Source organism: Typopeltis vanoorti, chromosome 21 (assembly GCF_054136105.1).
Source record: "Typopeltis vanoorti isolate ZY-2024b chromosome 21, IOZ_Tvanoo_1.0, whole genome shotgun sequence".
Taxonomy (NCBI): Eukaryota; Metazoa; Arthropoda; class Arachnida; order Uropygi; family Thelyphonidae; genus Typopeltis; species Typopeltis vanoorti.
The window spans coordinates 37246961-37260021 of record NC_143569.1 but is presented as its reverse complement, the minus strand read 5'-3'; the positions used below and the strand labels follow the sequence as shown (position 1 = coordinate 37260021).

General features: G+C 36.2%; 1 protein-coding gene across 2 annotated transcripts in view; it reads left to right on the top strand.

Annotated features, from left to right (window-relative positions):
- LOC150094746 (fibronectin type-III domain-containing protein 3A-like) overlaps positions 1–13061 on the top strand; it is a 379873-nt gene that overhangs the window by 213682 nt on the left and 153130 nt on the right. For both annotated transcript variants that reach the window (XM_090411064.1, XM_090411062.1), the window contains exon 4: positions 12569–12724. In XM_090411064.1, the coding sequence (XP_090267190.1) occupies positions 12569–12724 (156 nt within the window). The remainder of the gene's footprint in view (positions 1–12568; positions 12725–13061) is intronic.

The window sequence follows — 13061 nt, the reverse complement described above, 5'->3', positions numbered from 1 at the left end:
ATCACATGGAAAATTATTACAAAAACTGAAGCAAATGGGAATAGATATGAGGCTAGTAGCATGGATAGAGGGTTGGATGACAGAAAGACACCAGAGAGTAGTATATGTTGAAGTGGAATCTAAGAGAAGGATGGTGTAATCCTATATCCAATAATACCAAACTTCAGGTTTCAGTATTGAGGCCACTACTCTTTAATTTGTATATCAATGGCATAAAGAAAGATTTAAGAAGGGATATATTCAGTTGTTTGCTGATGATGCAAAACTGGAGAGAGCAATAGTTGATAAAGGTTTATAGATATCCTGCAGGATGATTTGCCATTATGGGCAAAGGATAATGATTATCAATTTAATGTTGCAAAATGTAAGGGTATGCATTTCAGGTTGAAAAGGATGCATATAGTGTATCATATTTAGGGTTTCCGGGCAGGAATTTTTTTTGTTTCCCGTTCCCGAATCCTGAGAAAATTTGGTTGAGAAATTGGGAAAATTTTTAATAAATGCATATTTTAATATTTTTTTATAGATTGTCTGAAATAAAATGAACTGGTTCGCAAATAAAATTTATTTAAAATGTTCTAACAGCAATATTTTAAATAAATATATATCATATTCCAACTCAAGCATTAGTATTAAAAAAAAAAAAAATTTAAAAAAAAAAAAATATATATATATATATATATATATATATATATATATATATATATATATATATATATATATATATATATATATTAATGCTCGAGTTGGACTTTTGTTGTGCTTGTCAATTCATTAGCAATAAATCACCACTGTTCTCTTCAAATGCGAGACTTTCTTAAGCTAGAACACTGGATGCAGGTAGCCTTTGGTTATTTCTTACTCCTGTGGAGAAACGATAAGAGAGAGAGCATTTCTAACGTGTGAGCACATTCACATTCCTATTTTAATATTTTTTTATAGATTGCCATCACAATGAGTAAAGAGTGTAAAGAATGTTGAGAATATTTTAGAAAAGATAAAGATAACGAATCAGCTCGTTGCCAGATATGCTCCAAACCTTTGCAATGCAAAGCATCATCAACCAGCGGTCTACATAGGCACCTAGTATACATTCATGGAATGAAAAGGAAAAAACAGTCTGAATTGAATAATGATAAACCAATGCCTTCATCTTTTAAGAGACAAATGACAATTTTATATTATGTCAAGGGACTGGATTTAGAAGAAACCATAAGCAAATTAGCTTGGATGGGATATCAGTCAACAACATCACAAAAATTGAGTTTATTAGGGAAAGTTTCACAAGCAAAGGAATGCAGTTGCCAAGAAGTCCATCTTCAGTTATGACACTAATACATAATTGTTATAGTAAAGTGAAACTGTACATCCAGAAATTGGAAGTATTCAAATGTGATAATAAAAAACTGAGCATTTCAATAGATGAGTGGACCAGTTGCAGGAATCGCAGATACATGAATGTTCACGTATACTGCAATGAGACCTCTATGAACATTGGTTTGATAAGAATACATGGGAACTGTCCTGCAGAAAAAGCGTTATCCTTGTTTCAGGAAAGATTAGAAAACTTTCAGTTAAAACTTGAAAATGATGCGGTTGCAATTAGTGATGGTGCAGCTGTTATGGAAAAATTCGGAAAATTATCACCGACCATTCAACAGTACTGCTACAACCATGTGCTACATCTAGTTTTAACAAAAGTATTTTATGTTAAAAAGTTGAAAGGTGAAACATCAGTGACTTGTAGCAGTGATAGTGAATTCAATACTGATTCTGAGTTAGATGGTGTGTCCCGAGCTGATCAGTATAATTTGCGAGATGATCTATCTTCGGCAATTAGCAGCGTACGAAGAATTATGAAAATATTTAAATATTCTCCAGTAAAAAATTCTCTTTTGCAGCAAGAAATAACCAAGAGTGAAACAAGGGAACTAGAAGTCATTTTGGACTGTAAAACATGCTGGAACACACTGGAGAGAATGATAGAGAGATTTTTAAAGATCATAAATCCGATTAAGACTGTTTTACGAGAGCTGAAACTCGATCACTTATGGAAAGAAGAATATTATGAAATATTGAGAGGTATGTTGAATTGCTTACAACCTGTAAGATTAGCAGTTGAAGCCTTAAGCAATAGAGATGCTAATATTCTCACAAGTGAAAGAATTTTTGTTCAGTAATTTAGAAAAACAGAATTCTTCAATGAGCCAAATGCTTTTAAAGGAAATAAAATTTGAATTGATTAAATGTAGAAATAGAGATCTTGTGTCTCTCACAAAGTACTTGAGCAACGTTAATTGTTTATGTGAGATGGAAGAGGATGAATTTTTTGCCTTGTCAAGTAAGAATGAAATTACACGATTGGCAAAGTCATTAATGGAAAGACTTTTTAAAAGGAACATTTACAGCACAAGAAGTGCCAATAAAAGAAATAAAGGATGTCCTTACAGAGAGTTCTGACATTAAATCAGAATCTTATCTGAAGGGTGAATTGACTAAAGCAATATCAATTTCGACATCAAAGCCTAGCCCTATGCATGCAGACAAAATATTTGCTTCTCTAAGGAAGGAAATGAGCTTATATGAAGCAACTCATTTTCTCACTCCCAACTTGAAGATGCTTTTAGATGCACTCTTAACAATTCGACCAACATCTACAGAAAATGAAAGAAATTTTTCCACATCAAGTATATTTGTTACAAAGCGAAGATCACGACTGTCTGATCGGGCAATTAATGCTCTATGTTTTTTAAAGTTTCATTTTAAAAATGACAAATAAAAACTATTTGAAGTATTTTTTAATTTTTAAACGAATAATATTTGCCTTTCTTTTCTATTAATGTTTAATTTAATAAATAAAATATTTAAATGAGATTGGGAATGTTAATACATTGTGTGATATAGTATACAGTGAGTTTTTACATATAAGGTTTGGTTAAATAAAGTTTGCATTAATTACATTGTTTATATTTTGAGAAAACCTGAAATATAACAGAAACCTAGCCAAAATGATACTGTAATGACCCCTGTTTAGTGCTCAGGGCAAGAGATGCACTAGTCATGAAATTCCGGTCGACCTCCATTTAGGAAATTTTATTTACTCATTTTTTGCTTCGACCTTTTACATATAGGAGTGTCTCGAAACCTCTGAAAGACTGCGCTGGGGCCATGAACCCTGGTTGCCCCATCTTCTCTATGGCTTTTCTGTTTATTAACATTTACTGTTATAGCCATTATTACAGATGATCAACGAAAATTAAATGAAAAAGATTATTTCGGGAAATACGATTTTCCATTCTCAATTCCCAAAGATTCCAAAATGTCGGGAATTTGGAAACACTAATCATATTGATGGTATTGGATTGCAGGAAATTGATGAGGATAGGGACTTGGGGATGATGGTGGACAAAGAGTTGAAGTTCAAAGGGCATATTGCAAAAATTGGCAAAATAGCTCAAAGGATTATATGGATGTGGAAAAACATGTTAACAAGTAAAGATAAGTGAGTTATTTTCTTCTTTATAAGGCTATGATTTGGCACATCTTGACTGCTGTGCAGAGATTTGGTCCAGGAGGTGGCAGAGAGGATTCAGAGACGATTGACCAAATAAAAATATTAAAGGGGTTTTTATAAAATTGACACAAGTGAAAATTTTCAATATATGACAAATAATCAGAGAACTAGGGGCCACTTGTGGAAGTTGTGTATGAGTGTAGTTAGTAGGGGGTGCGCAGACCAGATTTTTTACAGGAGAGTGGTGAATGAAATGGATTGCCGGAATTGGTTGCAAGTTCTCTGATACGCACAAATCCTATCATACCTTTCCTTGAATAGATTCAAGAAAGGTATGATCGGATTTTTGTGTATAATGGTTAATTGGGTCTCCCACAACTAGTATCCAGGCTCCATGGAGATGCCATAAAATAATTGATAATAATCATTTCTTCTTCATGTAGCTTCCTCAGTGAGAGGGTGCAGCACCATGTCCTTCCAGTTTTCTCTGTTGGTGGCTTTCCTTTTTGTTTCTGCATAGCCTTGTGATCTTGTCCATGATCTTATATCTTCACGCCATGTGCTTTGTTTTTTGCCTCTTGATCCTTTTCCCATAATTTTTCCTTCTAAAACTGTTAATATCCTCTGTCCTGCTGAACCTCTCAGTACATGTCCTGCCAATCTCATCTTTCCCTGGATCATTTCCTGTAATAAAAATCTCTGTGTTCTCATTCTCTGTAGGACATCTATATTTGTCACATGTTCTGTCCGTGGGATTTTCAGAGCTCTCCTATAGCATCACATTTCAAAGGCCATTATCTGTTGCCTTACTCTCTTCTTGAATATCCAGGTCCACTTCCATATGTGAAAATTGGCCAGACTAATGTTCTTATCATTATTTTCTTTGTCTTGATACTCACAGAACTTCTGAGCAGATCTTTTATCATTTACCAAAATGATAAAAGATCTGCAGAAATGATTTTTACCAAAATCATTTCTGCAAGCATTTGAGGAAAATGTATGATGCCAGCAGATTTGCTTTCTCTGTTGGCAACAGGCCCATCTGGGTGTAGGAGTGATAGAAGCAGTGTTTGGACAAAAGTTGTGGCTAAAGACCAAAATGTGCAGCTGCCATTTGAGCACAATGCAAGTTTCTTACTTTTGGTTCTTTAGAAATATGTGTTTTTGATGCATTGATGATTTTCTTGCAGCTCTTTTGGGATTTGAAGTGAAAGAAGATGAGTTCTCAACGGTGGTCAGTTGTGGTATGCTTGGTTCTTCATTTGTATAGCCTTGGCATATCTTTTGGTGAACCAGGGCTTATATAGTGGATGGAATTAAGCATGGAATGAGGAATATGTACTTTCATTCAACTGAGGATTACTTCAGTGATGCATTCAGTGCATATGCTAGGGTTGGAAGATCCGAAGCAATAGTGTGACCATGGGAATGGGGCATAGAAATCTTGTAGGGTATTCCACTTGGCATTCTTCTAATGCCAGACAACTCTTGGTTGAGAATGGTTGTGTAGGTGTTGCTTGTTTGGGGAAGAGATAAGCATAAGGTTGTGGTCTGAATTACCCAAGGGAGATACAACCTTCACAGTATACTTGAAGCACAGTTTCAACTGCTTTGTGTTTGTGCTCTAAAGATGTTAGATATTACAGCTCATGAAATATTAAGTAAACAATTATACAATGAAAACTGTTTCATCGTTTTTTTCCCCTAATGTTGAGAAATCTCTTCTGTGAGTTTCATTTACATACCAATTCACTTCCCCCCCCCCCACACACACACTTTCGCAATGATGTTTGGTTTTCGCACTATGTGCATTTTACAAATATTTCCGTTCACCTGAAATAGCATCAATAATTCACCCACTCAGTACCTAAGCTCAATAGAACATATGCAGCTTCTGCTCAGTGCACCTTGAAACCCACAGAACAGATTTCTTTTTCTCCTCCTTCATCCCTGCAACTGCTGTATTGTGGAACAGTCGTCCCCTGCTGTGTTTCCCAAGGAATACAATATACAGTCTTTTAAATCAAATGTAAACAAGTTCCTCCTTTCCCAACCCACTACCCATACATGGCACTAATGTACTCTAGGTTGATCAACCAACCTCTCATGTATGGGCTCAACATAAAAAACATGGTACTGTACCAGAAGTTGACATGCTAATGTATATAAGGGTTGGTCACATAAGTGTATGGTTATTTGAAAGTTTTATTTGAAAGTATGGTTATTGAAGAATCACTGTGCTAATATTACCATCTGCATCTATTCCACTGTACTAAGCATTACACAACAAAGATGCATACGCCTTCATGTTAGTATTCAAATCTAAAACTATTTTTTTTAATGTAAACAATTCTGTTTTGCCTAATTTTACCTAATGAAATGGTTGCAATGAAGTATATGAATACCAAAGGATATGAAAGTTAATAGGAAGAGAGAGAAAATCATCTTGGTAAGGCTACTGCTGAGGTATGAGAGGAGTATGAAATGAGATGAAGAGCCATGATTACGAAGTCTATGTAAGCTGTGTGTAGAAAGAATGGTGTGCAGTTTTTAGTTGTTCAAAATCTATGGACAAAAGTATTGTTATGAGCTGATTGATTACACTCAAATGCATCTGGAGTTAAATATCTAGATGAAGTTTTGTTCAGTGAGAGAATGGAAGTACAAAATCAGGTAAACTAAAGCTATTCGGGTAATCTGTATGCAGGCACCTTTCTTAAAGATCAGAGAATGGTGAATGCAGTTTTTTGTCAAGTCTCAAGACAAACTGAATGAGACAATCCCCTTGCATCTTTCATTGATGCAAGGGGGCCTATGGATTGAAAGGGATATTGTAGCACACAGATATTAATGTAAGAAGAATTGGTAACAAGGGTGAGGAGTTTTTGGCCTTGGTTAGCTTGAGTTGGACAAAAATAATAGGTGTGAGACTTGGTTAACAGACTAAGATTTTTTTTCTTATAAGAGAAGGGAAGAATGTAGGGCACATATGGGCAACCTGCGGGCCGGATCTGGCCCTCTACTTCTTTTGATCCGGCCCTAATCTATTTCAGCGAGGTTTGTCTGATTCATGGTGGGAGAGAACATGGTGTGTTCTACTAACTCACATTAAGCTGACATCATATGACTTGCGCAAAACACACTGTTTTCTCCAACCAAGGTCTCTTTCTCACTTTGACTAGTGGCGTGTGTGAATGTGTTACAACGTGTCAGTTCGGTACTTGCGTTGGTGTTGTGCTTTGTTCAGTGCCTGCATTGATGTTGTGTTCTGTTCAGTGCCTGCGGTGTAGAAGACAGTTTTGTTTGACAGTTCTGAATATCACTTATAAATTTGGGACAATGTCAGGGGTTATTGCAAAAAAAAAGAAAAGTAGATGCAGAGAATCGTCAATTCCAAGACAACTGGATGGAGGATTATTATTTTATTCTGAATAAAGATTTGCCTGTATGTTTGCTGTGCAGTGAATCCGTATCGGTCAACAAAGAATACAACTTGAAGAGACACTTTACTTCGAGACATGCGGATCACCCAAAAATTGATGGACAACTACGAAAAGATGAAATACAGAAGTTGAAGAAGAACTTGAATCCCCAGCAGCAAATGTTCAACAAGCAAAGAACGCAGCACCACAGCATTGTCAAAGCCAGCTTTGTGGTAAACGCAAAAATCGCTAAGCATTCTAAGTCATTTTGTGAAGGAGAATTTATCAAAGAATGTCTGCTGGATGTTGCAAGTATAATATGTCCTGAAAAGAAAAAAAGACTTTGAGAATATTCATTTTTCGAGACGTACTGTTGTCCAACGGATAGAAATTATGGTTGATGATATCAAAAAAAAAGTTTAAAAGAGAAGATTGCTAGATTGTAAGCATTTTTAATTGCTTTGGATGACAGCACCGATGCCTCCGATACAGCACAACTAGCAATATTTATTCGAGGAGTTGATGCGGATTTCAACATCACAGAGGAATTATTAGCGCTTTGTCCGTTAAAAGGAACAACTACCGTGAAGATATATTTAAAACAGTCAACACACTCTTCGAGAGATTTGGGCTTAAATTGAGTTCACTATCTGGCATATGCACTGATGGAGCCCCTGCAATGGTTGGTGCACAGAAAGGATTTATTGGAATAGTTCATGAAAGAGCAGTAGAACTACCTATCCATTCAGAAAATTTAACAAATTTTCAATACATTATCCACCAACAAAATCTGTGTGCAAAATTGATTAAATTCACAAATGTTATGGAAGTTGTAGTAGCCAGTATTAACTTTATTAAGTCACGTGCACTTAATTTAAGGAGTATTTGGCAGACCTATTTTCGGATTATGAAGATGTGTCTTATTATTGTGAAGTGAGGTGGTTGAGTAAAGGTAAAAGTTAAAACGATATTATGATCTGAGACAAGACATTGCAGATTTTATGGACATAAAAGGAAACACAATTAACCAAGTAAAAGATGATGAGTGGGTGTGTGATTTAGCATTCCTTGTAGATGTCACTGGATACCTAAACAAACTTAATCTTAAATTGCAAAAACAAGGACAATTGGTTCATGAACTGCATGGACATGTCAAAGCTTTTTGTAATAAACTAAGATTGTTGGAAAGTCAGATAAGAGCTAAAAATTGTTATCATTTTCCTACTCTAGCAACTCATAAAAATATCGTTGAAAGTTTATTTTTCACTAGGTTAGACTATAATAAATTTAGTTTAATCCTTTATCCCAAACTGGGATAAAGGATCCCATTATGGGAGATACTGGGATAGGAGTGTTGGTAGCTTGCTCCACCTTTGGACATGTCAAAAGCACTACTTACCCAGGTGGGATAGTACAACACTATATTCAGTCCTGAAGATATTTTCAGGCGCAAACTTTGTTTGCTCTCACTGGGATAAAGGATTAAACTAAATTTATCATAAAAATATCCCTTATAATTGTTATGGAGATGAACTGAAGGCACTAATAGAGCAATTTGATACAACGTTTGCCGACTTCAAAAACAAAGACTCCACATTCGCTATATTTGTCACCTGATGGATGCTGACGTAAATAATGTGCCAGAAAACTTACAGATGGAACTTATTGAGCTTCAGGCAATTTTAGTGCTAAAATCACAATTTAACAACATTGCTTTGACGGATTCTTATAAATTTTATTTGGTGGAAGAAAAATATACAAATTTACGTGCCTTTTCAAGAAAAATCATTTGTCTTTTCAGCAGCACATATATGTGTGAACAGTTTTTTTTGAGGATGAAATACAATAAATCAAAAATTCGGACAAGAATAATGGACGAAAACCTCAAATTCTATGCGATTATCCTTAAGTAATATTAACGTCAATATTGATAGTCTCGTAGTTGAAGTACAAGGCCAATCTTCACATTAAATTATGTCGTTCATTATATTATAAAATTTATGTAGAGCTTTATACCAAAGCATTATATTATAAATAAATGAAATATGAAGTAGCAACTTGTTTTAATTCATTTAATATTAATTTATTTTATTTAATAATTTGGTCCGGCCCTTGACTCGGAGTCAGAATGATAATTTGGCCCTCAAACTAGGAAAGGTTGCCCATGCTTGATGTAGGCATACTGAATTTTTAAGGAGGATACAAAGAAATGGGATAACCAGCAAGAGAAATTCAACAGGAAGATAGGACTGTGGGAAGTAGTGTTTGAAGCTGCCTGATATAAAATGAAAGTCATAGTTTAAGTTCCCCATAATGATTACTCATCTTATGCAAATTAGCTCAAATGGTACAAGATAAGTAATCATTATGGGGAACCTCAACTATGGAGACATGACTGGATAAGGAAAGGACAAATGGAGGAAATGAAATTTATGCATCTAGCAAGAGACGGTTACCTAAAACAACATGTGATAGAAAGAACCAGGGATATGAGTCCTGGACATAGTGAAAGCATCATAAAATTTGTCAACCAAGGTAACCATTATGCTTCTGAACATGATGATTATCAAGAATACATGATAATCATCATGTATTCTTGACCTGGAAAGCAGCCAAGCATGTGTAATTTTCAGTTACAAAGGGATATATATGTGGAACTATACAGTTGGTGATTATGAAGAACTCATAAGGCAGTTTGGAGCAGTGCCATGACATAAGCAACTACCATGGAAAGATGTCAGTAGTGCAGAGTAAATGGCAAATCAGGATCAAGCCATTTAGCCCTGATAGTAATATATGTAATAAATAGCTTCTTGTAGTGAAGTGAGTCATCCCAACCTTCCTGCAGTATAGCCTATTTCCACAAATGGGACTCTGGCAACCATTAGTGCCATTGTAAAAGTGCATCTTCCCTAGACAGAGGAAATGCTGACTAAACCTCTAGATGGTAGATGTCTTTCATTGCCCAGTGAAATACCACCATCTTGCTTATTAGAAACCTGAAGTGGCTGCAACCAGGTTTGGTCAGTAGAGCAAGTTTTCAGGTTTCTGTTCTCTCCCTTCTCTTCCTGCATGCAGTTGACAGTGATAACTTAAACGATATGCCAATCATAGTGCAGAGGACCTGGGCCCTCCACTATTTGGGGATACAGCAATAAAATGGTTCTGCAGGAGAGTTGCTAGCAAGTGCATTGCCAACCCACTAAGTAACAAATTTGAAGGCTTCCTGATCAGCTAACACCAAATCCTGCAGTCACTTATTTTGCCAGTTTGTGACTGGAGGGAGACTAAGTACACTGGCTGCAGGGAGAACTGTCAAGGCAACATATGGACATGAGACCAGGTTTCCTCTGTGTGATTGGTATGGTTGCAAGTCTCTCACCTCTCACTACATGCCCATTTCCTCACCATGTACAATGGTTCACAACCCAAAGAAATTTGACCTTACTGAGGATCACAAAAATTCTCTCTCAAAAAAAAAAAGTTTAAAAAATCATAAAAAAAACAAAAAACTATCAACATTAATTCTTCCCCCCCCCAAAAAAAAATTTCTGCATTCACTTCAACATCTGTGGCCTAAACAATGTGCACTATCCAACAAGAATTACACTATGAGCATGTGCACTATCCAACAAGAACCATAACTGGCAACCTCAACAACCACTTTCCACCTCAACTGCTCAGACTACACATGACAGAGTTCTTTCTGTAACAAGGATGACTTGTGCATTCATTGGAACTGACATATCATGCTAGAGAGTGCAAAATCTCAAATTCCCCTTGTTTGATCTGCTTTGGCTCAAAATTTCTCTACCAAACCAACCCGCTCTTTTCATATGCTACGCTGTATCGTTCTCAAAACTCCGTTACTGCTCTGACCTCTTCAACTCTCTCTCTCTGTGAAGCTCTTTCTGTAATCAAAGCTACTCTAATAGTGAGTGAGGTCATTACTTATGGGGACTTCAACACTCATAATTCATGCCTTCCTTTCTCTTGTTTCACTGATCATCAGGCAGAGATGCCGAGGTGTTTGTCATTAGCAACAACCTATCACAGATAGTCAATCTCCCTACCAGAATACGTGACAACTTCCTCCAATTTGCCAATAGACTATCTCTTCCTAACAAGTTTTCCTCCCAAATCCACTGTGGATATCAGCTCTCCTCTTGCTAACTCAGATTGCAATCTCATACAAGTCTCTTTTGCCAGATAACAACCTTCACTCACCAGTTTTCAGTCTTATATCCTTCGGCACTACAAGGGTATCAAAATAGAACAACCTTCATGACTTCTATTTTATTTCTCCTTCCCATAGTCTGAATACTGCTTCAGTTCTAATCCAAACACCTGCTCAGCTGAATAACAGAAACCATCCTCACAGGAATGAAGACCTTCATCTCTAATTCCACTCCAAATTCCCAGCTACCATCCAAGCCTTGGTTCTCAAAAAAAAAAAAATGTGCCAACTCAGTAAAAGAAAAAAAAATTCTGCATACCACAAACAGCTCAAGACCAAAACTCCAACTGCTCATTCTTCAGCTCACAACAATTGTAAAAGAATCATCACCAAATCCAAATCAGACTTTGAAAGAGCCAAATGCTGCAAACTTGCCTTCTGCTTAATTGACAGTTACTCCTTCTGGTCCCTTGTCAAAAAGGGCATAGGTCGAAACTTTTGCCCACCTAGGTTTCCACCACTCTCACATCACACCTAAAGAGAAGGCAATTTACTGGCATCTCTTTTCTCTTCCAATTTCTGCATTGATAATCTGGACAAAGTTTCCTCCACTCCACCAAGAATTGCTCTCTCTCTCTGTCACCCATGGTCTTTTTCCAGAAAGAAATCAGAAGAATCCTTATTATCCTGAATACTAAGGCATTTGGTCCTGATAAGTATCCCGCCTATTGTGTTAAAAACTTGTGCTCCAGAACTAACACCTATTCAACTGGCATCTACTCTACTTGGAAACAGATCCACACTTAGTCTTTTCCAAAGAAAGTTGATAAAAATCTGCCAATGAACTGCCATTCAATCGTCTCACTCCTGTTATCTCTGAAACTAAGGAGAAGGTCAGCAACAATCAACTCGTGTGCCATTTAGAGACCTACCAACTAATCAGTGACCAGCAGTATGGATTCTGCCACTCCTGATCTACAGCTGATCTAGCTTTCACCAACCACCTTTGGACTCAAGCCATGGAAGAATTCTGAGAAACTCGCATGTTTGCACTCAACATTGCAAAGGCATTATTGAGTTGGGTCAGGTCCGGTACAGGGGCAACCAGATCATCCCAAGAACCAACTTTAATAACTTGCACTCAGGCAGAGTGAATTTAGAGGAAATGTTTTGCTCTAGATGAAATTAATGTGCTACCTAAAGGCATTCAGATATCCATTGACCACAGTGGGATTTGAACTTAAGGCCTGTTGGTTGAAGATGCTACCCACTAAGCCAAACAAGTCAACAAAATTAAAAACACTTTCCTTATGATTTAATACTATTAAACATAAGATGAATAAAAACATTTTGTAATTCATTGCTTGAAAACTCAAGCTAAAAGTGCTGGATGCATTGCCTTTCTTGACCAGTCTTCAGCAACCAAGTCAATCTTATTTGTATCTTTCTGTTTAGGTGTATCTCCCCCTCCTGGCCAGCATCTGCAGTTACATAAAGAAGATAGAAACCAGCGTCCATTTTATAAATTTAAAAGAAAAACTGAAGTTCGACCAAGAGAGAATAAACTGGTTATATTACCCCAGCAATCTCCCTCCATATCATCAAAAAAAGGTAAGTTCTGATCTCAATTTTTATAAATATATCAAATCTTATTGTGATATGTTAACACTAAGTAATATTATTGGGTTGATTCAAGAAGTTTTTATATTTACAAAATTGCATAGTATCTGGTAACTAGCACAGTTTTCTACAAGGATCTTTTGATCTCTTGCTATTTAATTTATAATCACATGAATGGGATCACAGCTAGAGAAAATAGAATCAAGAGACTTAAACCACTCAGAAGCTAAACCAAGAGAAAAAAAAAGCTTGAAAATATGTTATCTATTCTTAAATACGAATGTACAAACCAGTGCTTACCAAATTTCTTGTTAAGTATAATATATTC